General features: G+C 51.1%; 8 protein-coding genes across 8 annotated transcripts; 3 read left to right on the forward strand and 5 right to left on the reverse strand.

The window, feature by feature from the left end:
* Positions 1-44: 44 nt before the first annotated feature.
* On the forward strand, positions 45-624 carry N7468_000909 (cytosine deaminase; the record flags this gene model as incomplete). The annotated part of the gene is made up of 2 exons (XM_058470206.1): positions 45-203; positions 301-624. 2 exons carry the CDS (start codon positions 45-47, stop codon positions 622-624), a joined length of 483 nt encoding a protein of 160 aa, XP_058333347.1.
* Positions 625-834: 210 nt separating this feature from the next.
* On the reverse strand, positions 835-2,108 carry N7468_000910 (uroporphyrinogen decarboxylase HEM12; the record flags this gene model as incomplete). Its single annotated transcript, XM_058470207.1, has 4 exons — positions 835-905; positions 957-1,880; positions 1,959-2,000; positions 2,054-2,108. The coding sequence occupies 4 exons, from the start codon at positions 2,106-2,108 to the stop codon at positions 835-837; spliced, it is 1,092 nt and encodes a 363-aa protein (XP_058333348.1).
* A 430-nt stretch (positions 2,109-2,538) lies between these two features.
* Positions 2,539-4,140, reverse strand: trm82 (putative tRNA methyltransferase; the record flags this gene model as incomplete). Its single annotated transcript, XM_058470208.1, has 3 exons — positions 2,539-2,938; positions 2,990-3,640; positions 3,695-4,140. 3 exons carry the CDS (start codon positions 4,138-4,140, stop codon positions 2,539-2,541), a joined length of 1,497 nt encoding a protein of 498 aa, XP_058333349.1.
* A 400-nt stretch (positions 4,141-4,540) lies between these two features.
* On the forward strand, positions 4,541-5,637 carry N7468_000912 (60S ribosomal uL10 domain-containing protein; the record flags this gene model as incomplete). The annotated part of the gene is made up of 2 exons (XM_058470209.1): positions 4,541-4,799; positions 4,880-5,637. Coding segments are annotated over 2 exons (1,017 nt in total), but the record flags the coding sequence as incomplete, so codon positions are not given.
* A 640-nt stretch (positions 5,638-6,277) lies between these two features.
* N7468_000913 (putative GARP complex subunit Vps53) lies at positions 6,278-9,167 on the reverse strand (the record flags this gene model as incomplete). The annotated part of the gene is made up of 4 exons (XM_058470210.1): positions 6,278-6,576; positions 6,635-6,992; positions 7,047-8,839; positions 8,897-9,167. Coding segments are annotated over 4 exons (2,721 nt in total), but the record flags the coding sequence as incomplete, so codon positions are not given.
* A 3,420-nt stretch (positions 9,168-12,587) lies between these two features.
* Positions 12,588-13,769, reverse strand: N7468_000914 (alkene reductase; the record flags this gene model as incomplete). Its single annotated transcript, XM_058470211.1, has 1 exon — positions 12,588-13,769. The coding sequence occupies one exon, from the start codon at positions 13,767-13,769 to the stop codon at positions 12,588-12,590; it is 1,182 nt and encodes a 393-aa protein (XP_058333352.1).
* Positions 13,770-14,472: 703 nt separating this feature from the next.
* On the forward strand, positions 14,473-15,240 carry N7468_000915 (ThiJ/PfpI; the record flags this gene model as incomplete). The annotated part of the gene is made up of 2 exons (XM_058470212.1): positions 14,473-15,064; positions 15,116-15,240. The coding sequence occupies 2 exons, from the start codon at positions 14,473-14,475 to the stop codon at positions 15,238-15,240; spliced, it is 717 nt and encodes a 238-aa protein (XP_058333353.1).
* Positions 15,241-16,311: 1,071 nt separating this feature from the next.
* N7468_000916 (patatin-like phospholipase domain-containing protein) lies at positions 16,312-18,499 on the reverse strand (the record flags this gene model as incomplete). The annotated part of the gene is made up of 2 exons (XM_058470213.1): positions 16,312-17,007; positions 17,066-18,499. The coding sequence occupies 2 exons, from the start codon at positions 18,497-18,499 to the stop codon at positions 16,312-16,314; spliced, it is 2,130 nt and encodes a 709-aa protein (XP_058333354.1).
* Between the last annotated feature and the right edge of the window lie 3,260 nt (positions 18,500-21,759).

Raw genomic sequence — 21,759 nt, forward strand, 5'->3', positions numbered from 1 at the left:
CAAACCACCTCTCAGTACTCTGATCTGCTTTCTCAAGTAACACAATGGATCAAGAACCCGGGTTCATCGCTGCTGTCGAAGAGGCCAAACAAGGCGCGGCGGAGGGTGGCGTCCCCATTGGAGCTGCCCTGGTCTCCAAGGACGGCAAGATCCTGGGCCGCGGTCACAATATGCGCGTGCAGAAGGGGAGCGCTGTGCTACATGTAAGGAGATCCAATTCGTCTAGTAGAATCCAGAAGAGGACCATACTATAGGTTCCTCTCCCTACGCTGGTCTCATGCAAGCTAATACTGTCTCCAGGCCGAGATGTCGGCTCTCGAGGATTCCGGCCGTCTCCCGGCCTCGGCTTACGAGGGAGCTACGATGTACACCACTCTGTCCCCATGTGACATGTGTACCGGTGCATGTATTCTCTATAAGATCAAACGCGTGGTCATTGGCGAGAATGAGAACTTCGTGGGCGGAGAGGACCTGCTACTCAACAAGGGCAAAGAAGTTGTCGTACTGGATAATCAAGAGTGCAAGAACCTCATGTCCACCTTCATGAAGGAGAAGCCGGAGCTTTGGTTCGTAATTCCAGTTGATTTTCATTATTTGATCGAAACTAACCGAAATCCCCTGTGAAGGAATGAGGATATCGCCGTCTAGTACTCTGAAGTTTTGACAAGAGTCGGAGATTTGATCGGACACCCGGGCGGGGATAAAAGATACCCAGGTAGAAATCAAAAGAGAATCGGGCTCTGCAGCCTAATGACGGCCGTGTACGACGAGTAGAAGAGCTTTTGTAGTCCAGTATCGTGGTGACGAAGCCACTTTGTATCATTCGTATGGATATTATACAGTGAGGCGGTGGATTTCCTCGAAGAAGAACTTGAGATCGTCGGGGTTGACGAATGGGGTGATACCTGCTCAAGGGATAAGTATAGGACTGCTAGATCTAATAAGGTCTTACGTACCGTGTCCAAGGTTACAAATCCAACCTTGCTTGCCCTTCTTGAATCCGGCGACCAATTTCTCCGCCGTATCGGTGATGGCAGAACGGCCACCATAGAGCATACCAGGATCAGCATTACCCTGGATAGTGACACGGCCATTCGCGATGCGCATAGCCTCAGCAGGGTCGTGCAGCCAATCCAAGCCCACGACATTGTAACCCGACTGGCACAGGTCGTCAAGGGCGTACCAAGCACCCTTAGCGAAAACAGTCATAGGAACAGGCTCCAGGCCCATCTCCTGTAGTCTCTTGGGGAGGTTCGCAGAGATATGGCGGAGGTAGGGCAGGGAGAACGAGGCAAACGAGTCTGGAGATAGCTCACCTGCCCAAGAGTCGAAGACCTGCACCAGCTGGGCACCAGCGGCCACCTGCAAAGCCAGGTACTCAACACAAATATCTGCGATCTTCTGCAGCAATGCCTGCGCCTCCTTAGGGTACTTATAGACCCAGGTCTTGGACTGAACAAAGAGCTTGCTACCACCGCCCTCGACCATGTAGCACAGCAGGGTCCACGGGGCACCACAGAAGCCAATCAGGGGCACACGACCCTGAAGTTTCAGACGAGTGAGGGTGATGGCGCTATAAACGTAGTCCAACTCTGCCTTAACATCGACCTTCTTAGCCATAACCTTCTCATACTGGCCGTCTGTTGGCGACTTGAGAGGCTCGGGGAAGTGCGGGCCCTTCTTATCCACCATCTCAACCACCATTCCCATGGCCTGCGGGATGACAAGAATATCGGAGAAGATGATCGCGGCATCTATGAGACCCTCGTAGCGTTCAACGGGTTGGAGAGTAAGGGTCGAAGCGATCTCTGGTGTGCGGCAGCATTCGAAAAAATCACGGTTGCCTTTGGCCTCGTGGTACTCGGGAAGGTAGCGACCAGCTAGCGCAGTAGATATCAGTCATGAATGATGTTCTGTTTCACGGTGCTTGGTGCTAGGGCCGAGTCTAGTCTACTTACCTTGTCGCATTACCCAAATAGGAGGACGCTCCACCTTCTCGCCTGCGATTGTTAGCCATGGTCTAGGAAATAAATGAGAGATAGATTGGAATTACCTCGAGCGGCCCTCAACAACAGATCATTCCTTAGTGGCTCGAATTTTTCCTGCATGGTGGGTGGGTGGTTGAGTGCAGGTTGAGGAGGGGAAGTGGAATTCTCGGGGAGCCGCGGAGCCAATCTATGATCCACCGCCGAGGAACCTTGTGGGAGTAACTGGTGCAAGCTGTCGACCATGTGAGGAACTTGGCGACTTGAATACTCATAGTAAAAATTTGAGAAGTTTTTGGTTTATACATGCTGCAATTTTCCTTCAATTTGGGCATAATATTCCTACTGAAATGTTTCGTTCCATGCCTGTGAGATGTTCATCTAGACTCACCGCTAAGATAGTTTGGCATATGCATTCGTCTTACTAGGAAAACTTACTCGTCTTATTTCTTGCATTTTTTACGAATATCAATATACTGGTGTTCATTTATGCACTTTTTGCATTAGTATTGATTATAGGGCCGGTAGGTAGCAACTACATAGCACGGCTCTTCTATTCGTTCTTGTCCTCGGTTGCCTTCAGCTTTTTCAAATTGATCATCGTGTAATGCAAGTCATCAATTGCCCTTCTTTGCTTGTCATTGAGACCTTGTGGTAGAGCAGAGGTCCCTAGAGAATTCACGCTCGAGATGATTGAATCTTCTGCGGGGACGAATTCAAGTCCATCATCGCCGCGAGTGACCTTGAAAGCCTCGAGAAGTCTTTGGGGCAAATCAGCGGTGGCTTTCCACTGGCTCGTGGAGCCGACCTCGCGGATAGTGTCCACTGATATGATAACCGAGTTCAGTGCATCTGAGACAGCAACGTCAAGTAGGTTTCCGGAAAGCTGAGTTGTAGTGTTTTCTGTCTTGAGCTGATTATCCACTATACTGTAGCAGAGGAGCTTTGGGGACCTGCCGGCATGTTAGTTAGATGTAGGAGCAAAGAAAGGGAATGGACTGTACCCTTCCAGGCCAACTATTATAAAATTCAGCCCCTCTACAGAGATGTCCCAGATCCCCCGCACAGTGACCTCTGCGCCGAGAGCCTCTCTCAAAGAGACTGTTTGAAGAACTTGACCTTTCCTCCAATCCCACAAGAAAAGCTGACCATCACCTCCACCAGAAACGAGAAGCTCGGGCGCCCACGCAGGAGCAACAATCTTACTCACGAAAGATTTGTGGCCAAGACAAAATTGTTCGATGACATGTGCCTGGGGGTAGCCTCGTGAAACTCGAATATGTTCGTCGCGGTCCGCAGTCAGAATGTAGTTGCGGCCAGATACCGCGACTGAAATTAAGTCCGTGAGCACAGAGACATGGCCGAGGATACTGCGGTGTTCAAAATTAAGAACGTTTCTCTCCTCTTGAGACGGAGCACCCCCTTTCAAAGGATTATCTTTCTGGAGCTTCTGCTGTTCAAGAGACCTGAGATTCCTTCCAGAGTGCACAGTAAGCTCAGTAGCTGCCAGTGACTTTCGAGTCTCATCGATGCGACTCTTAATATAGTCTCCCGGAATCAGCGGCATCGAGTACACATCTCCATGTTTGTCGCCACAAAGAAGAGTTTGCTCATCTGGAGTAAAGGTCACCGCTGCCAAGCGCTTGGGCATGACGCTGGGAACAATGTAAGTATTCGAAGAAAAAGTGTGCAAACGAAGATAATCTTACCGGGGCTTCGACTCCTGCAGCTTTCCACCGTGACTTAGTTCAAATACTCGCAAAGTCTTATCTTCCAGGGTCACAGCTACTACATATTGGCCGTCGGATGTGATCGTAACAATAGGGATCTCAGACCATTGTAGCTTGTCGTCAGTAGATCCCGATTGTTTCTTTTGCGCCTTCTCTTCCTGGTCCACCTGAGTATCTACATTTGCATCATCAGACAGTTTTCTCCTCTTCTCCGGCGGACCATTGTCAGACAGAAGTTCTGCTGCGCCTGAAGCAGAAGCCTTTGTCGAATCTAGATTGGTGGATGGCCAGGCATCTAGACGCTCCCCATTGGCCGTGTCGTAGACGTATAGATATGGTCCGGCCGATGCAACCAGTACTTCAGAAGCACCCGGGGCCCTTTTGACAGGACGGAGGCACAGAAAAGGATGTTGAAAATTGGCCATGGTGACTTGGCGCAATTCAATATCAATCGATGACTCGGCAAAATTTTGGACGCGGGCGGTGTGGAGCAGGTTAGGTTTGCAGAAGCGGCCACAGCTTTACTTCCGGTAGGCAGCGTTGAACTGGCAATATTCGTACCAATTAGATGGAGAAAAGGGTAAAGCTAGGATCGTGTATCCCAACGATTCAGAAAATAACATTTTATCTACCGCAAGAACTTTACTGGCTGTTGACGCGCTTGCGGCAGCCTTTCTCGCTTCCGCGTACTCAAGGCGATGGCACGTGACCCACTAGCGAACCGCACCAAAAAAAGAAATAGGCACAAAATTGCGTCCGCTTTTTCTCTTTTCCATATCCAACTCAACTACAGATTCCCTTGCCCTTAAATAACCTATCTTCAGTGATAATAAGGAGAAATGGGGGGGCAAGTCAGCAACCAAGGCCGCTTACTTCGATAAGCTCAAGTCGCTTCTCGATGAGTACCGCACTGTCTTCATCGTCGGCGTCGACAATGTCTCCTCCCAGCAGATGCACGAGATCCGTATGTCGCTGCGCGGCGAGGGCGTCGTCCTGATGGGAAAGAACACCATGGTTCGCCGCGCTCTCAAGGGTTTCATCACTGAAAACCCCGAGTTTGAGCGTCTGCTTCCTCACGTCAAGGGTGAGTTCCGATTTCTCTCAGAGCTGAAACTAGCTCTCGCGCGAGCAATTGACTAACGTTTTTTTTCTGTCGCCCTCCAGGCAACGTCGGTTTCATCTTCACCAACGGTGACCTCAAGGCTACCAAGGAGAAGATCCTTGCTAACCGTGTCGCTGCTCCCGCCCGTGCCGGTGCCTTCGCTCCCGCCGATGTCTGGGTCCCCGCCGGTAACACTGGTATGGAACCCGGTAAGACCTCTTTCTTCCAGGCTCTCGGTGTCCCCACCAAGATTGCTCGTGGTACCATTGAAATTGTCTCCGACCTCAAGCTCGTTGAGGCCGGTAACAAGGTCGGTGCCTCCGAGGCTTCGCTGCTCAACTTGCTGAACATCTCGCCCTTCACCTACGGTATGACCATTTCCCAGGTCTATGATGCCGGCCAGTGCTTCAGCGCCGATGTCCTGGATATCGACGATGAGACCCTGCTCAAGGCTTTCAGCTCTGCCATCAACACCATCACCACCATTTCTCTGGCTGTTGGTTACCCTACCATCCCGGCCACCATCCACTCTATCATCAACTCCTACAAGAAGGTTCTTGCTGTTGCTGTTGAGACTGACTACAGCTGGCCCGAGATTGATGAGCTTAAGGACCGCATCGCCAACCCTGATGCCTACGCTTCTGCTGCTCCCGCCGCCGCCGCTGGTGCCGCTACCGATGCCCCCAAGGAGGCCGAGAAGCCCGCTGAGGAGGAGAGGAGTCCGATGAGGACATGGGCTTCGGTCTCTTCGACTAAGCGCCCAATCCTCAAAAGGATACGACTGCCATGTATTAGATTTTTTAACTTAACCCTTACCTGAAAAGGAGGGGAATGAAAACTTATGACTTGGCAACGACACACTTGTGTTTTGTCCCTTCTTTTTAGACATAATGGACGTAGACTCGTTCCATTCACTGTCTTGATCATAATTGGTGAGTTTCGATTCCTTTCTTGATCTTCTTCCCTCGTCTTCCCATCACTCGACAATCCGGCGGATGATTATAAATTTTTAACCCCGAGCAATGGCCCCGTGGCCGCGCTGACGATTAAAAACGCAACAACAACACTCTAATTTTTTGCTGACGCCAATCAACAAATTTGCATTTTGACTATCACTCATCATTCATTGAACAAGTGCTAACTTTATAAAGATACCACAGGCCTGCACTTCAAACCGAACGTAGCATTGACGCGTAGACTTTTTTTGACTTCTGCCACGACTCGAAGTTGCACCTGAAAAGATAGGACTTGGACAGGGTTCAGGGTAGCGTTAGAGATCAATGGCATTTCAAGTTTTACAACATACAAAGCAGACGTGATTCAATATGATCCTCAAAAGAAATGGTATATTCATGGTATCCATGCCTCTAATGACGCATTACAGACAAAATGAAGTCCCAAAGAAAAAAGATTTAAAAGCTATCCAGGCCAGATACTTCCAAGTTGGGAGGCTCTTACTCGTCTGCTCCACGCCCAAAGCGGCCTCCAAAGCCACCCAAGTCCCGGCGGAAGAACTTCCCAATATTCTTCAAATTCTCATTGAGGTTAACCGCAGAACTCGACTCCGAAGGACTGTGAACATGGCTAACCTGCTGCGCAGCATTCGGAACAGGAGACGAAGTACCAGGCCCCGTAACCGAGCCGGCTGTACCAGTGCCACCAGTAATACCAGCCCCAAGACTGGGATTGCCGAAGCGGTCGACGCCATCCTTAGCAGCGGAAATGATCGCAGAGCCAAGCATCGACGCGTCAAAGCGGCCTACGGACGGGGTGCCGGTGAGTTCCCAGACCCTGGGAGACCGAGCCGCTGGATGTACTGGTCGCAGCAGGCGCTTGGATGGCTGTGAGCATGGGATTGCTCTGCTGAAGGCTAGAGGCATATCGATCGGAAGCGCGGTGCAGCTGGAAGAGTTCTACAAGGTGGTTTTGTTCTTGGCGACTTCGGATGCCCTTCAGGTCGAGGATTTTGCGGAAGTTGTTGTTGTTGCGGTCCGCGATGTGGATCAGGTACGCTTGCACGAGAGCTTCGGGCGGAGAAGGTCGGACTTGCAGGGTTTTGAGGAGGGTTTCGATCTTGAAGAAGCTGCTGTTGACGCGCTTCACGAAGCCTGCGGGAGCTGGAGCTGGAAGCAGAGATGAAAGGCCGCTCTTGAGAGTGTATGAGTCGAGTAGCATCTGTACGCAGTTAGCATGGATAGGTCATCTTAAGGGGCATAGTATCAGATGTACCTGCTCAGCGCCTGCTTCCGAAACAGGTTTACATTGGAAAACATTGCTAATGAAGAGACTAGACACCAACTCAATAAGGTGGTCCGAGAATGCACGCGCATATTGCTGCTTGTGAAGCAATGGCAGAATCTCGGCCGCCTTCTCCTTTGTGTGCGAGAGGAGCTCGCTGACATATGAGCTTTGATCGCTAACGGCCTCAATTTTCCCCCAGGGGGTATTCCGCATCTCTCGCCAGCATGGTTCGAGGTTGATTTCCACCTGGCGGACCAGTCCTCGAACAGCAGCAGATGCAATACCCATGAACGAATCTGCTTGAGATTGTAGGTCCACAGACTGTTTGAGACTTTCGTCTAGTCGGCTCTTGATCTTCTCTTCCAGTTGATTACATGTGGTGTAGCAATAGTCAGCTGTATTGAGAACGATTACCAAATCTTCGATTGTGGGCACTGCTGAAGGCGCACTCCCGGGCGGACGTTCACTGATGTAGTTTAGAAGGATCTGCTGGGCGTATTGGTCAAGATACTTTGCGAAGAGCTTTGCTAGGTCCGCTAGGCTTGCACCCGTTGAAAGCTTCGAGCATTGCTGCAAGGAGTGTCGGTAAAAGTTGAAAAGTTCAGTTGATGATGAAACCACAATGTGGGAATTGAACTCATCATCTGGGGGTTTGATAGGCTGCTGCCGGTATTTGGGCAACAAGGCTGCCAGCTGCTTATCCTGCGCTTCCACCCAGATGCTTAGATATGGTTCGAATGCTTCGGATATGGATTGACTGAAGGTCGGGTTTTCGGTTGATGCAAACGTATCCGTAGATGGGCGAGGGGGACTAAAGCGGCGCTCTAGAGAGTGCTCAAACTCAAGAGTTTCCTGCAGGCAAGATAGGAGCAGGTTCACATCGATCGTTTGCCCATTTCGCACTGATCGGGACAAGATTCCCTTGTAATCTTCACGGGTGCCTTCGCAAAAGACGTTCGCTAGAATTTCATTCACTCTCCATGCAGCAGGGAAAATAGCAGCATTTTCCTCGTCGTAAATTTTTAATATACGCCGGAACCAGGAGTACCGGCGCGATATATTGTCCAAGGATCCAGCCTCTTCATTATTCCGGAAGACTTGACGGTATTCGCGAAGTTGGGTATTGCAGTACCAAGTCACAAGTCGGGACCGAGCATGCTCACCCAGCGCATCCGCTACCAAACAAGCCTCCGAGAGCATCACCCGTTTTTGAGCAACCTCTCCCTTGGCAAAGGCAATTTCGAAATCCTCGCAGATCTGCTCTAGTAAGTCCCGCTGGATATCCGCCACATTTCGGCTCAGAATCGCAATCTGGTCAATCGATCGGTAGGACTTGAAGTGGGCCATCAGTTGAATCACAGCTTGCAGAAGCTGGGCGCAATCGCGGTACTGTCGCGTCCGGCTAAGAGCATGGAGTTGGTCGTACGCGGTCGTCAGCATTTGCAGTCGCTTGAGGGCGGTCATAGAAAGGGTGAGGTTCTTCTTCGCGTTGTCCAATTGTTTGATGTCGGCGGTCATGTCCGTGATGGCCTGCTCGGTTTTGGAGGCTCGCTCGCGTACATCGTCAATTTTTTTGAATAACTCCGACAGGTCAGCCTTGGCCGCCTGGATACGTTCCACGCTTTCCGCATTGGAGGTGACCTGCTCCTCCACAAGCGCGCCGATGTCGTAGTCCAATTCATCTTCATAGGTGCGTAGGGCGTCGGAGATGTGCGAGACAGAGGAGAGGGTTGAGGGATGTGAGAAAATGGCATTTAGATGATCGACTGGATCATAGTCCACTGTTCATGGTTAGTGTGTGCTCACATGCTCGCATGCTCAGTTCGGGGGCCGCGTACCTGCATCCAACGCATCGATAGGCTCTTCCTCGGACGGCATTGCGCCGGTCGGGGGAACGGTCATTGTAGTCATTCCATTTAGCTCACTGAGCTCGTCCCACTGACCAAGAGAGAACCTGCGGCAGACCAATGCCGTTTGGTGAAGACGTCGAAGTGGTTCACAGGGGAATTCGGTGGGTTGGACCAGACGGCGGGCCGCATCACTCGGGCCAGCTTGGCGTTTATTACTCATGGGAGAAACAATGAGATCCACCACATTTATCACACCCATATCTGAGGATATTAGACTTCAGGCAGTTCACGTGTCTAGGTGGTTGCTTTCCATTGATTCAATGGCTTTCTGTAAACCTATCTATTGAAGCACCGGTACGCAAAGAGGTAGCATTAACGGCTTATACGAGGACGAGGACTAGTTAGTATATCCTCCAGAACTATCCCAACGCCGACGGTAGAATCCCTATTTGGAACTCATATGTAGTTGCATGTTCTGATTATCTTGACATCTTAATTACTGTATACCAAATTGTCCATGTTCCCTCCCACGTCTGGCATCAGGTCCCCGAGGTCTGTCCACTGCTCAATCGAATAGGCACTTTGAAACATCTCTTGCATCGAAGGCATATCCGAAAGATCAAACTCCAGAGGGGCATCTGTCATGAGACTGTCAAATAATTGCGCTGACGCGCCAGAGGCAGGCATGGACCTGTTCATACTAGCATTCTCTGCATCGGACAGGTTGGCCTGGGTCGCCCCCCCCCTACGCCTTCGCATTCAAATGTATTTTGCGCCTCTGCGTAACTCTGCAGGCGAAGATTGACCTTTGGCTTGATGCCACGCAATATTCCCGCTGCACTCTTGGCGACCGTGAAGTATTCGCCAAACTTGTCGAAAATGGCGATTGACATGTCAATGACGCCTACAGCATCGCATGCCAGAGCGCCGGCAGGACATGCCAGAGTGAACCCCACGAAAGTCATGGATGCGTTCCATTGCCACTGGAACGCCTCGTGCCATCCAGTTAGTATTGTCGTGGTTGTGAGCACTTGATGCATAATGTTCGTGTGGGTGATGGCATGGAGAGCGGACTTCTGTGCCAATTGCCGTGGCAATCGCCGCTTCATTTCAGGCGGGATGAAACAGATGAAAGGGCGGTAAAGATTGATACACACGGTGTGATATATTAATTCCAGATTGATCCGCTGGCGCTGGAGCCATTGAGGCGCAAACTGTTCAATCTCAAGGCGGGAGGCATCAATTGAATCAGGGGGGGCTGCCACCCTGCCTCCTGCTTTTAAGTGCTTGAGGAAGCTCCTCAAGCCACTGATCCAGAGCGCGGGAGTGTGAAATCATGCCCACAGCCTGGGACTCCAGAGCTGCTGGGTCGTCGTACATAGTTTGGTCTGGAGGAACAGTCATGCTTTGGTTGACGAAAGTCGTATGCATCTCGCGGGCGATGATAAATAACTTGACACAACTGACATGAAAAGTAAGCCATGTCTTATTTCCCCGAGGGGCGTGAAACGCGATCCAGATTGCAAAGCCGCTTCTGGGTTGTCATCAGGAAGCTTGGGCTCGTTCAAAGCTCGTTGCGTTGAGAACGGTCGCCCGAGCTTCATCCCGACCTTGGAATCCAACTCGTACAACGCCCACCATAATCGTCTCCGAAGCTGACGCTCACTTTCATGCATAGTTGCCGGTGGGTCTATATGAAGCCCAGCGGTATATGCTGCTCGCACCGCAGCGCCGCAGGCATCGGCGGACATGTTTTGGAATGAACCGTTGCAGAGGTATATGGCAGTGAGGCAAAGACATTGTACTGTCCATATAGTGGGGCTTTCAAGCTGATACGAGACGATACACTGTGAACGTCGGTAATACCATCGGCCAGCGATTCTGGTATCTCCTTCGATGAACGGCTGTTGTCTCACCGTGGCTAGGGTAGATGCACCATATTGCATGCAGAGAGCAATGACGATATCCACGAGTGCGCATGGCCTTCTCGAGTCTCCTGTTTCGGACCAAAGCGATCTGTAGTGATCCATGAACTCGGTTTCATGGATGATTGGAAATAATGACGTATGGTACGACTTCCAAAACAAGTCAATAAAATATTCTTCTTGAGTGGGACTCAGGAATTCGTCTATCCGTCGGGCACCAGATTGGTGACCTGGGTTCGCGAGATTGAGGTTGATATTGTTGGAGCCTTCGAGGAGAGTGTTTGTGGTATTATGAAGAACGATTTGGTCGGTATCTTGCGTTTCGATAAGCGTTGAACTTAAATATTTGTTCATTCGCCCGATGAAATAGAAGAGAGACGAGGCGCCGTACCAAGATGCGTTTGGCGAGCGTGCCGTTCCAACCTCGATTCCCTCCCATCTCATCTGCACGGCAGTCTCATTTCCATTTAGTTTCTGTGAGTGCTGGGTCGCCGGCGACGGGTACGCGGTTTGACTAGGTGCATCTTCAGAGCTAGCCAACGGCGATACCTCTGGCGAAGTGGTCGTCATTGAGGTCGCACCAGACTGATTCCTAGACTTGTACCAAAGCAGCTCGTCCTGGAGGTCCTTGACGCGCTCTTTGAGCCTCTCATTTTCTCTGTGACTCATGTGAGGATTTGGCTACGGGTTGTGTCAATAGGCATCATACCTGAGCGCTTGCGGCAGGGTCTTTGGTTCCTCGACACCGGTTTGAGTACAGGGCTTATTCCTTTGAACGCAAGCTTTACATGGTCGCTCATTTTCACACTTGGACCGTCGCGCACGACACCAATCGCAGGCCCTTGAGACCTGCTTACGGAGCGGTTTGACAGGGGCTGCTGTCCCCGCCATGGTTGTATAGGTTGATGGAGCAGAGGGTCAGACCGCGCACATCATGTCGATCAAGTCAAGACGTTAACGGGTCCGAAGGGATAATTTGTCAGAAGCGGGAACAAAATTGGGCGCGGGCTGGCCAATGAGCGATCGGCGGCACCAACGATCAAATAATAGTGGGTGGCAAAGCACTATGCGGCACTCCATACCTCCATGCCAATGTATGCCAGTAGAGTGCTCTTGGTAGGACTAACAGTACTATCTGGGGGTAACTAACTATTGTCCTCAGACACCGGTGCCTGCGCAGGTGGTTATGTCCTGTTTCTGTAAAAGCCAGACCGGGTGGATAAAGACTGAACTCGATGGAGAAATCTTAAGCCCAGTATCAGGAAAACCCCGAGCAATAAAATAGAAGACGTAGTATACCGCTTCTACACCACTTGCCTATTTCGGACTACAGAAACCTCGGAACAAGATAAATTTGATCGTGGGGAATGTGGGGGGGAAGCTATACCTACAGGAGAAATATTAATCTGGAGTACTGGTCGACAAGGCATAGTACCCCGAGTTGTGTAAGTTGTGTTGCTCTACACTACACTAGTAGTGTCCTGTCGCTATAATGGCGCTAGAGAGCTTTACTTCGTTCAAAAGCTCTCTCGCTGTCACTAGTATACTGTTTGCCGTCTGTGGTCAGTATCTGGGGATATTAAGGTTTTAGCTTCGGACAATGCTTGAAACTGTGAATTGGTCTATAGTATGCAAGCTGAGGAAGGAAAGATCAACACTTCCATATACATGATTGGACAAAAAACATCAACGGGCGGGAATATAGATCACTCCTCTAAGAAGAAAAGCACAGTGCCATGTAATTTTTGACCAATTTATTCGGTCATGGGGTGAACAGCCTCTGGATGAGCAGCTAAGAACTCGGGGCTGAATGGATAGTCGTTATATCCCTCCCACTGCTTGAGGAGATAGAAGGTGGCACGGTTGTAAGGTGCTAAAGGAATACCGTTCTTGACCCGGAAGACCAGATCTGGGTTGGAGATGAAATGCCGTCCGAAAGCCACGATAACGTCCCAGTGTTTATAGTGCTCCTCAACAGCCTTAGCAGCACTCTCCGGTGTGTAGGCACCCGCCACCATGACGGGTGAGCGGTTCTCCCAGGCCTCGAGAATAAAGTCGAGAGTCTTGCCGACATTGATGGCTTTGTCACCTCGGACGATAGCTCCGGGATCACCGGTGGCTTCGACCAGTGAGATATAGGCAAGCTTCAGACCCATCTTCTTAATCTCCGAAATGATGTAGGAATAGAGCTCGACGGAATCACTCTTTTCGGAGCCCTGGAAGCCTGCGTATGGGGAAAAGCGAACAGCCACCTTCTCGGCACCAATGGCTTCGGAAGTTGCCTTGAGAACCGCCAGTGTCAAACGAGCTCTGTTCTCGATAGAGCCACCCCACTTGTCAGTGCGCTTGTTGACGCCGGCTGTGAGAAATTGATCAAGAAGATATCCATGGGCGGAGTGGATCTCGACACCATCACCGCCAGCGGCGACAACACGCTTGGCGGTGTCGACGAAGCTCTGGATAATCTGTAGAATCTCCTCCTCGGTCAAGGCAGTCGGTTCGACATCGATCCCTTTCATGGGAACATTGCTACTTGATCGGTACGGGAATCCCCGCTCTGCCAGATGTTTCGGGTCCGATGCTCGCCCCATTCCCCAGATCTGCTGGAAGAAAAATGACTTATTGGCGTGGACGGCGCTGATAATCTTGCGCCAGGCTTCGGTCTGAGCCTCACTCACGAATCCGGGGTTGCTACGCTGCCCTTCCTCTTCATGGGCGATGGCGGTTGCTTCAGAGATTACCAAAGTCCCTGGTACACAACCACGGTCTGCATAATACTTTTCCATCAGAGGCAATGGGACGTGATTGTCGTCGCTTCGGAGGCGAGTCAGAGGAGCCATCGCGATTCGGTGTTCAAGGGTAACATTGCCAACTTTCAATGGCTTGAAAAGCCTTGTCTCCGACGGCACATATTGGGGAGCAGCGTGGGAACCCATTTTGAGTATTTTTGATGGCTTATTTTATCCACCCAGGAATTGATTAAGTTCCAAGGTCCTGAGAAATTATAAGAGCGATCGGAAGGTCGGGCGGGTCTCACTTTATATTCTAAATCGGATCTAAGTGTGCCGATTATTTCTCCGAGCTATTAGAACCGATTTACTAAATCATCCTGCCACTGCGCACTTGGGGCATCTCCGAATTTAGGTGGCCAGCACCGGAGTTTCGGAACGTGATGCTAATACAGCACAGTCAAGATAAGCGCAGGACCCACTGTTCCGCAACTCCGACCTTGTCGATCAAGGTTCGCTCTCCTAAATTCCGTTCTGACACAAGGCTCAAGCCAAAGATCCCCCAAGGTCGAAATTCAGATGCTTGTGGGTGCTGTCTGCTGGATAGCGGATGCTTAGCGCTTACTCTGTAGAAGCTATGGGAATGCCCAGCCAATAGTGCGATATGACTATCACGGAGTTTAGGAAATATCTTATTCGAATGGACTCCGTCACACGGAGAGAAGAAGAAGAAGAAGAAGAAGAAGAAGAAGAAGAAGGAGAAGAGAATCATGTGGCTCTAGCATAAAGAGAAGAGGAATTACCTCCAAAAAAGACATCAACAATCTCAGGATCTAATCCAGAACAACAGTTAGCTCAACCCAATCTATTACCAACTTCTCCAAGAGTCACAGATCAATACAATATCGAAATGCCTGCCCGCAAAGCCCTCATCGCTGTCACCTCTGCCAGTGCCTCGCTCTTCAATGGCAAAGAGACAACCGGCCTCTTTATCTCTGAAGCCCTCCACCCATTCAAGGCGCTCGTCGCCGCCGGCTTCGAGGTTGACCTCACCTCTGAGACGGGCAGCTATACCCCCGACTGGCTTTCGCTGCAGCCGGACTTTCTCAACGGCTCGGACCTCGAGACCTGGAAGGACCTGGACAGCGATTTCCGCAAGAAGCTCGATAACATGCCCAAGGCCTCCGAGGTCGACGGCTCCCAGTACGGCCTCTTCTACGCCTCGGCCGGCCATGCAGCTTTGCTCGACTACCCCACAGCAAGTGCGCTTCAGGAAATCGCCGAGCAAGTCTGGGCTAACGGCGGTGTTGTGTCATCTGTTTGTCATGGCCCTGCGATTTTTGCCAACGTTCTTGACCGCTCCACTGGAGCACATTTGGTCACAGGGAAGAGAATCACTGGCTTCACTACCGAGGCGGAGAGCACTATGGGCATTATGTCTGAGCTCCGCGGATGGGGCTCCGAAATGGTGGAGGAGCTTGCGGACCGCTTGGGTGCGAACTGTACGTTTTCTAAATATTGGAGATCTTGGCCTTCGCTGACAACTGTATCAGATGAGCGCTCAGCTGGTATCTGGGATGACTTCCATGTTGTTGATGGAAACCTTGTTACAGGCCAGAACCCTGCCAGTGCTTCCTCGACCGCTAAGGCTGCTATTGAGGTATTTGAAAAGCTCTAATAGCTGACCAGGGTTTCACGTTATGTCTTTAAATTGCAGGTGTAAGTCGCACATGTTCTGGTCATTCTTCTGAGCAATACATATACGCACTCGATTTCTCGTCATCTGAGAGCACCTTCTGTCTGATAGACAACGCCTTTTGTTGATACAATCTGATCTTTCCTGATACACGGGTATATGAAGCTCCAGACCCATACGTTGCAAGATTTAGGCTCATCCAAAGTAGTGGCTATCCCCACAACTAGAAACCAGAGCCAACCTAGTCAGCCTTCAATAGCCTCAAAACGAAAAAAAGAAGACAAATTAGCCACCATTCCAGGCATATCAATTGAATCTTTTTGAGATAGATAAGCCCAATGACAGCATTCGACGCCCACTCGCGTCTAATGTTTATCTGATAGTATGCAGTATGGCATACATCGTCTGACGTCATGGTGCCTAAAAGAGGGGCGTTCCACCCCACTCGGTGGATCTGCACCCTCGAGACGGCATAAGACGTACTACTATTATCTATTTCATCATTGTGGACTTTTGGTCTGTCAGGATCGAGACTGCGACTACATCATGGTACATGAGACTAGTTTAGTATTGTTTGCTTTCGTGTTCATGTAACACTTAAGATATCAAAATGAAGGTATGGTACATAAACTTGAACCAGCACTGTGTAAAACAAAGCATCTTGATCACAGGTCGTAAGCGTCGTAAAGGAAAGTAACAGGAGGCCAAGCCAAAGATAGAATAGACAATCGGGCTGGGGATAAGAGAACAACGCTGTGGGGGAAAAGAAAAATAACGCCTTGGCATGCGACTGGGAATACCGGAGAGGCGGGGCTGAATATGTCAAGTAGTGGCAAAGTGGGACCCGGAGGAAGCCGCGGGAAAAAAAAAGGGAAAGCAAAAATTTGATCAGCAATAGCCGCCTGTCATACCTGATTGCGGATCCGACAGGAAGTACCATGACGGTAAGTAGGGCTGCAACAGGCCCAAAGCAGAAGGACATAGCTCAGCATCATGAGGCGAACGAATTTAATCGGGCATGCAGGACGCTTGAACCCACTCAGGCCCTAGTCCTTAGGTGATGGCGATAGAATCGTCACCAGAGAACTCGGTGTCATCGAAGAACACTGCGGACTGGCGCCGCACTTCCTCCATCACGCTATTCCTTCTGTGGGAGGCCGGAGTGGGGCTATGTGGCCGGGAAGAGGTTGATTGGGATAAGCTGTCAGTGGTATCAGCGTAGCTAGACTCAAAGCGCTCTGGGAAAGTGTCATCCAATCGATCTGCCATGGCATCCTCTGTATCTGAGGACTGGAAACGGCGCGAGAGAATCGGCGACAGGGAGCGACCACCCGTCGGGGAGCACTGCTGGAGACCGCGCATGATGGTGTTTTCGATTTTAAGCCGATTCTGGATGAATTGGATTTTGGGGAACGCGCTTTGCTGGCCAGCATGGATCATCCGCGCTAAGCGTTCCGGTGTTGGATCTGTCAAGATGTGGTAAAAGTCCGAGGGTACAGTTTTAGGCCACAGTGTTACTGTGCCACTAAACTTTTGTAACCAGATCTCACTCCAGTCTTGACCCAGAGGCCTTGGAAGAAGTTCAAGATGTCGTAGGACCCGTAGCCATTTGTTCAGGTCGAGCTTGATGTACTGCTCGATCGCTGTGCCTAGGAACCCACCGCGCCAACCCCGGCCCTTCCGGTGTGTGACTGGTCGCCCTACGGTACCACGAGAGCTGAAGAAGAATAGGTTCACATGAGGGTTGACCTTGAAAATCCAGTTAATTAGCGGCCAGCCGCAAAATGGAAGAAGTAGATTTGCATACCTGGGAAACGATGGTAAAATTGACGTTGAAATGTAAATTCAACGCTCTGATGGGGATATCAGTTCTCAGACTCCCGTCCTTCCACTTGTGACCAAAGGAGTAAGGCGCCAGGGTCCCATCGCGCTTTTTGGTCATCAGAACTACCGGATTGAGAATTCCCGGGACAGCCGCAGAAGCCAATACGGCACTCCAGATGACACAATCCGGACTCGTCAGATAATTCGCGAGGATCGTGGGTGAGTGGGGATCAGACGGAACGCACGAGACATTCAAGATGCGCCCGGTACGCTCATAGGCTTCTCGAAAGGTAGTCGAACCTCTGCAAAACCAGCTGCATTGTTTCGCCCAATCCAGCGTATCGAAGCGGGCACCTGTCCTCCACCAGCGACGGATCCAGGTGGTGAACCCTTCATGGCAGGCGCGGATACGGTGTGCTAGGGCTGGGACCAACAGCTGCTTCAGTTCCTCATCAGTTCGAGTCGCCACAAGTGCGGCCACCAAGGCGCCACCAGAGGTGCCCGTGATAATCTCAGGGAGAACTTCGTTATCGAGCAGGGCCTTAACCACCCCAAAATGGTAATAAGCGAAAGTGGCGCCTCCCGAAAGACAGAGAGCAGTGCGACCGAAATTGGTATCAAGATGTTTGAAGTGGCGGTATTTCGTCTCTGAATCGATCCGCTTACTCTCCAAGACTAGCTGAATGCAGGCTTGCACCTCGTTGATATACTCCTGAACCAGGTCCTTGGTTCCGGAATAGGCCTCACTGTAGATCCGAGGGTTCTCCACGCCAGCAAAATTATTTTTCACGCAGGCCTCCAATAATGAGCTCAGTTCTTCAACCGCAGAGGCCTGACCCGCGCTGACTCCATGTTGCACTTCCTTTTCAGCTTCTTTTCTTATGCCCTTCAGCTGCGCCACCACCTTATTGATCGTCAGGTGGTCATAGTAAGCATACTCGTCCGTCTGCTTCCACGTCTCATTTCCAAGGTAGGCATCCAACGCCTGGGCCGACTTCAGCCAGTCTGGATAATTTGTCTTGGTCGCTAGATCGCGACGCAGCCGCTCTCGCCGCCCACGCCAGGTGACACCTTGTTCATAGAGGAAGATGTACACGCGGACCAAAGCGTACGCGATACCAAGCAGAGTAATCCAGGTAAACACCGTGAACAGGAACGGCCATTTGAGGACAGTGTATAGCACGCCCTCTCTCGTCTCGTCCCTGCTCCGCTTGGGGGCCTTGCGACGGCCGCGACTCTTACGCACTCGCTGGTTGATAGGACGCCAGTCGTTGATGGCTACGAGTGGGGAAGCTTCGGGGGCATTCAATGCGTCCTCGAACCGGGCTAACTCTTCGGGTGTGATGAAATCGTGATCGTAGTCAGGTAGATTAGCTGGATCGAATCGGTCGGGAGGCAATGCCTTCTCTGAAGACATTGTTGCATAATGACTGGCGCTCTAGAAGCAACCTGCCAGGTACTGCCAGGTAGTTGGAGATTTGACGTCAGATCACGTGCCACGGGTCTGTGGCTCGAGTGTGGCGCATGAATTCTGCTGATGAACAACTGGGGCTCGCCGTTGCCCCGCATAGATAAGAAGAATGGGGATCCATGGTTGCGATCATTGTGGTGGGGGTTATCGGTTCTCATTATTGAAGTTAACCAACACATATCGCATGCAACATCGGCCATCTGAACATCCATTTCTCCAGTGATCCAGTTTGGCGAGGACAGGCCACTCTATCCATTCACCATTTACGATGGGTCTCCTATCACCCGCCTCGTGCATTGCGAGATCCTGATTCGGTACACCCTGCGTGCGACGTGAAGCCCGGAAGCGCTGATGGTGAGGCAATTGCTTGTACTCGATACGTCCGATGTTGTGCTATCCTCGGCAGGACTCAATAGAATGCTCCGCGGCACGCTCACCGCTACATGCAAGCCCGTTCAGATCTCAAGGTCAACGGCGGTTGACGCTGTGATTGGTCTCGGGAGGGGGAAGTCCCTCTACACCTTGATCTGTCCCGCGTTAGAGGAGCAGAAAATTACTGCGAGGCTGCTTGGTTTTCCCGCTTGCGGCGATGTCGGAAAGTCTCTACTGGGGCACAGATAGGTACAAAACTACACGTACTACGAAAAGAACAAAGACGCTGGTTCTCTGATACGGGGTTTAAACCCCCTCCATGGTAGTTCATAATTTGCTGTGGCGCTTTGGGTGGTGGAACCCCTCCACCAACCCCTTCATGAACTCGATACTCATCAAAGGAGTCCTACCACAGGGCCGCAACAGGGCGTTGATAAGGTTATGAAAGCTGATCTCCGAGGGCGAAAACGCCAACTCGGACCAATGATATGAAGGTCACCTGACCCAACTCGCAGATGATTTGCAGCGCCGGGGTTTGAGAGGCTAACCGTGATGGTATCCGACTCCGGCAGCTTCTCATTTCACAATCTGACCACACCCTCCTTTGATGTCGATCGTGCCGATCGACCTCAAATCTGGGTCTCCAATTCCTAGCCAATTCCAAGCCAAAGGCAGAAAGGGAAAGACAAAGAAAAAGCAAGCACAGCTCTCGTTGTGTTCTCTTTCCCCTCCACTAACCCTGACCGTTCTTGATGCTGCCGGTAGAACTTCGGATTGAACGGACAAAAAGTGTACTCTCTAGTAGACACGGCTGGCACACGCATCATAATAGGGCAAATCTGAATTCCCGGGCGCGGTAGCCGCCTAGCCATTCTTTTTAGATTGCCTTACTTCGTAGCTAATTTCTATCTCCATCGGCGCCATCCAGGTGGAGTGGAACGCGGGTACATTACTCCGTAAAAGGTGTGCACATAAGTAGTACAGGCAACCCGGAGATTAGTATGGCGGACACCTTAATCCTCCGTCTAGCAGGGGGCGAAAAGCAGGTGCACAAAATATTTACACCCCGCTTAGCGAATAAGCCACAATCCTTGGAATGGACCGGCGTATCAAACTTTGTCCCGCGACTGCATTTGGCCCTATGCAGATCGCTACTGGCACGGTGTATTCTTGTGGCGTCTCCGAATGTCAAAGATGGCGAATCTGCAGGTTCAGCGAGCCATCAGCCTTGGCGCGCTGCAAATGACCGACTCCAACTCTCGGCCAATGAGGGCCACGCCCACGATATCGTATCCTCGTGCTGCGATCGACTAGTGGAGACGATGGCGCAAGTCAGCGCCCCGAAGGGGGTGTTCATTCGCTTGCAGTCATATGGCTAACAGACCTCACAGGGTGAAAGGGCAAAGGGGGCGGGGCTTGCAAGGCGAGGTTAGCTTGAAATTTGTCGATCGGATTTATCAGGTGGGTGCGGTTGCCCCTCTTCCCCTCCCCCCTTCCCTTGATACAGAAACACGGCTATCATTCCCATGTGCTCACATTCTCGGTCAATCTTCGGGGCTAACATTGGCCATCTGACTGGGGAAATTCAAGCTAACGGAGTACGAGAAGACACAAAGATTGCCAAAGTTTGCGATGCAAGGATGATGCATACGAACTCCCTTGCTAGTGCAGATGTGCATGGGACTAGGATCCGACGTTGGACCGAGCGCCTCACTTCTGGGGGAGAAGAATGCTCGTATTTCCTCGACTTCCCCCCGCGCTTCTGGGATCTGCTCCTCTATGATCCAAATTAGGGAGACGAATCACCTTGCCGGGATCGTGGCTTTGTCTACACCTTGTGCACTTCTGAAACGCCCGCAGGTCATAGGCGAGACATGTATCTAGTATCCGTACCAGAGTACAACGATGGCCGGGAGAAGCGGCTTGCATCTGCTCCTGTAATGAATGGATTATGCTTGTTCCTGTGTACGGAAGTCGATTACCCCAATCCAGTCGCTCCCGTTCCCGTCCCATCGATGAAAGTATATTAGCGGACCACAACGAACCACGGCTCAAGTGGCAGGCCTGGGGACCCCGAGAATGCAGCGGTGTAGCTGGTAGATGGGAGACGAAGATATCTCGAGATCCCATAGGTTACCGTGATTCTATGGCAATGGCATGTTACGGCCACGGAATGTCTTGGGCTTGATGTCATTTCGAAGTCTCCAACGGGGGAATCGGGGGACGACCCCACCACGAGCTGGAATGTCAGATGTCAGTGCGAGCTGACTCGGCTGATTTCAGTGCGTGGGCCCCTGATTCGCTCTGCCGATAGTTCACGCGCCAGCGGAAATTGCTGTTATTCGATTATTCGCCAGCTCTTGACTTTGACGCCGTTTTCGTGCCGCTTGGCGGGTTCCAAGAAATCCAATCCAAAGTTCTACTGTGTATGCGGTGAAGCCCTCAAGCGTACACTGCAGATGACCAAAGCCGTAGGATTCAGCAAGGACTGAGGGTGCGAACCCAGGACGCTAAGCTACCTAGAAACCTTGAAAGGCCCGTTTTGGAAAATGTGACCAAAGAAAACATAAATAAAAATTCTCCCAAAGACACTAAGAGCGGACTAAGTGACTAGGGGGGCATGAGGTCGCTGGTCCAAACATGGTATTCTCACTAGGTCTGCATCGTGGGTTACTCGCAGGTATCATCTGCTGTACTCCATAGTCAACCAAAACCAATCCTGAAGGAGTTGGGGAGGTCATCGAGGAACAATGTAGGTACCTTTCCGATGAATTTTTTTTTTTAATCGTGCCGATCGGAGGGAGGGGGGGGCAAAGACGGACCCACCACGGGCG

This window comes from Penicillium chermesinum, assembly GCF_028974085.1.
Source record: "Penicillium chermesinum strain IBT 19713 chromosome Unknown utg000002l:1.0-5270490.0:1.0-5274688.0, whole genome shotgun sequence".
Lineage (NCBI taxonomy): Eukaryota > Fungi > Ascomycota > Eurotiomycetes > Eurotiales > Aspergillaceae > Penicillium > Penicillium chermesinum.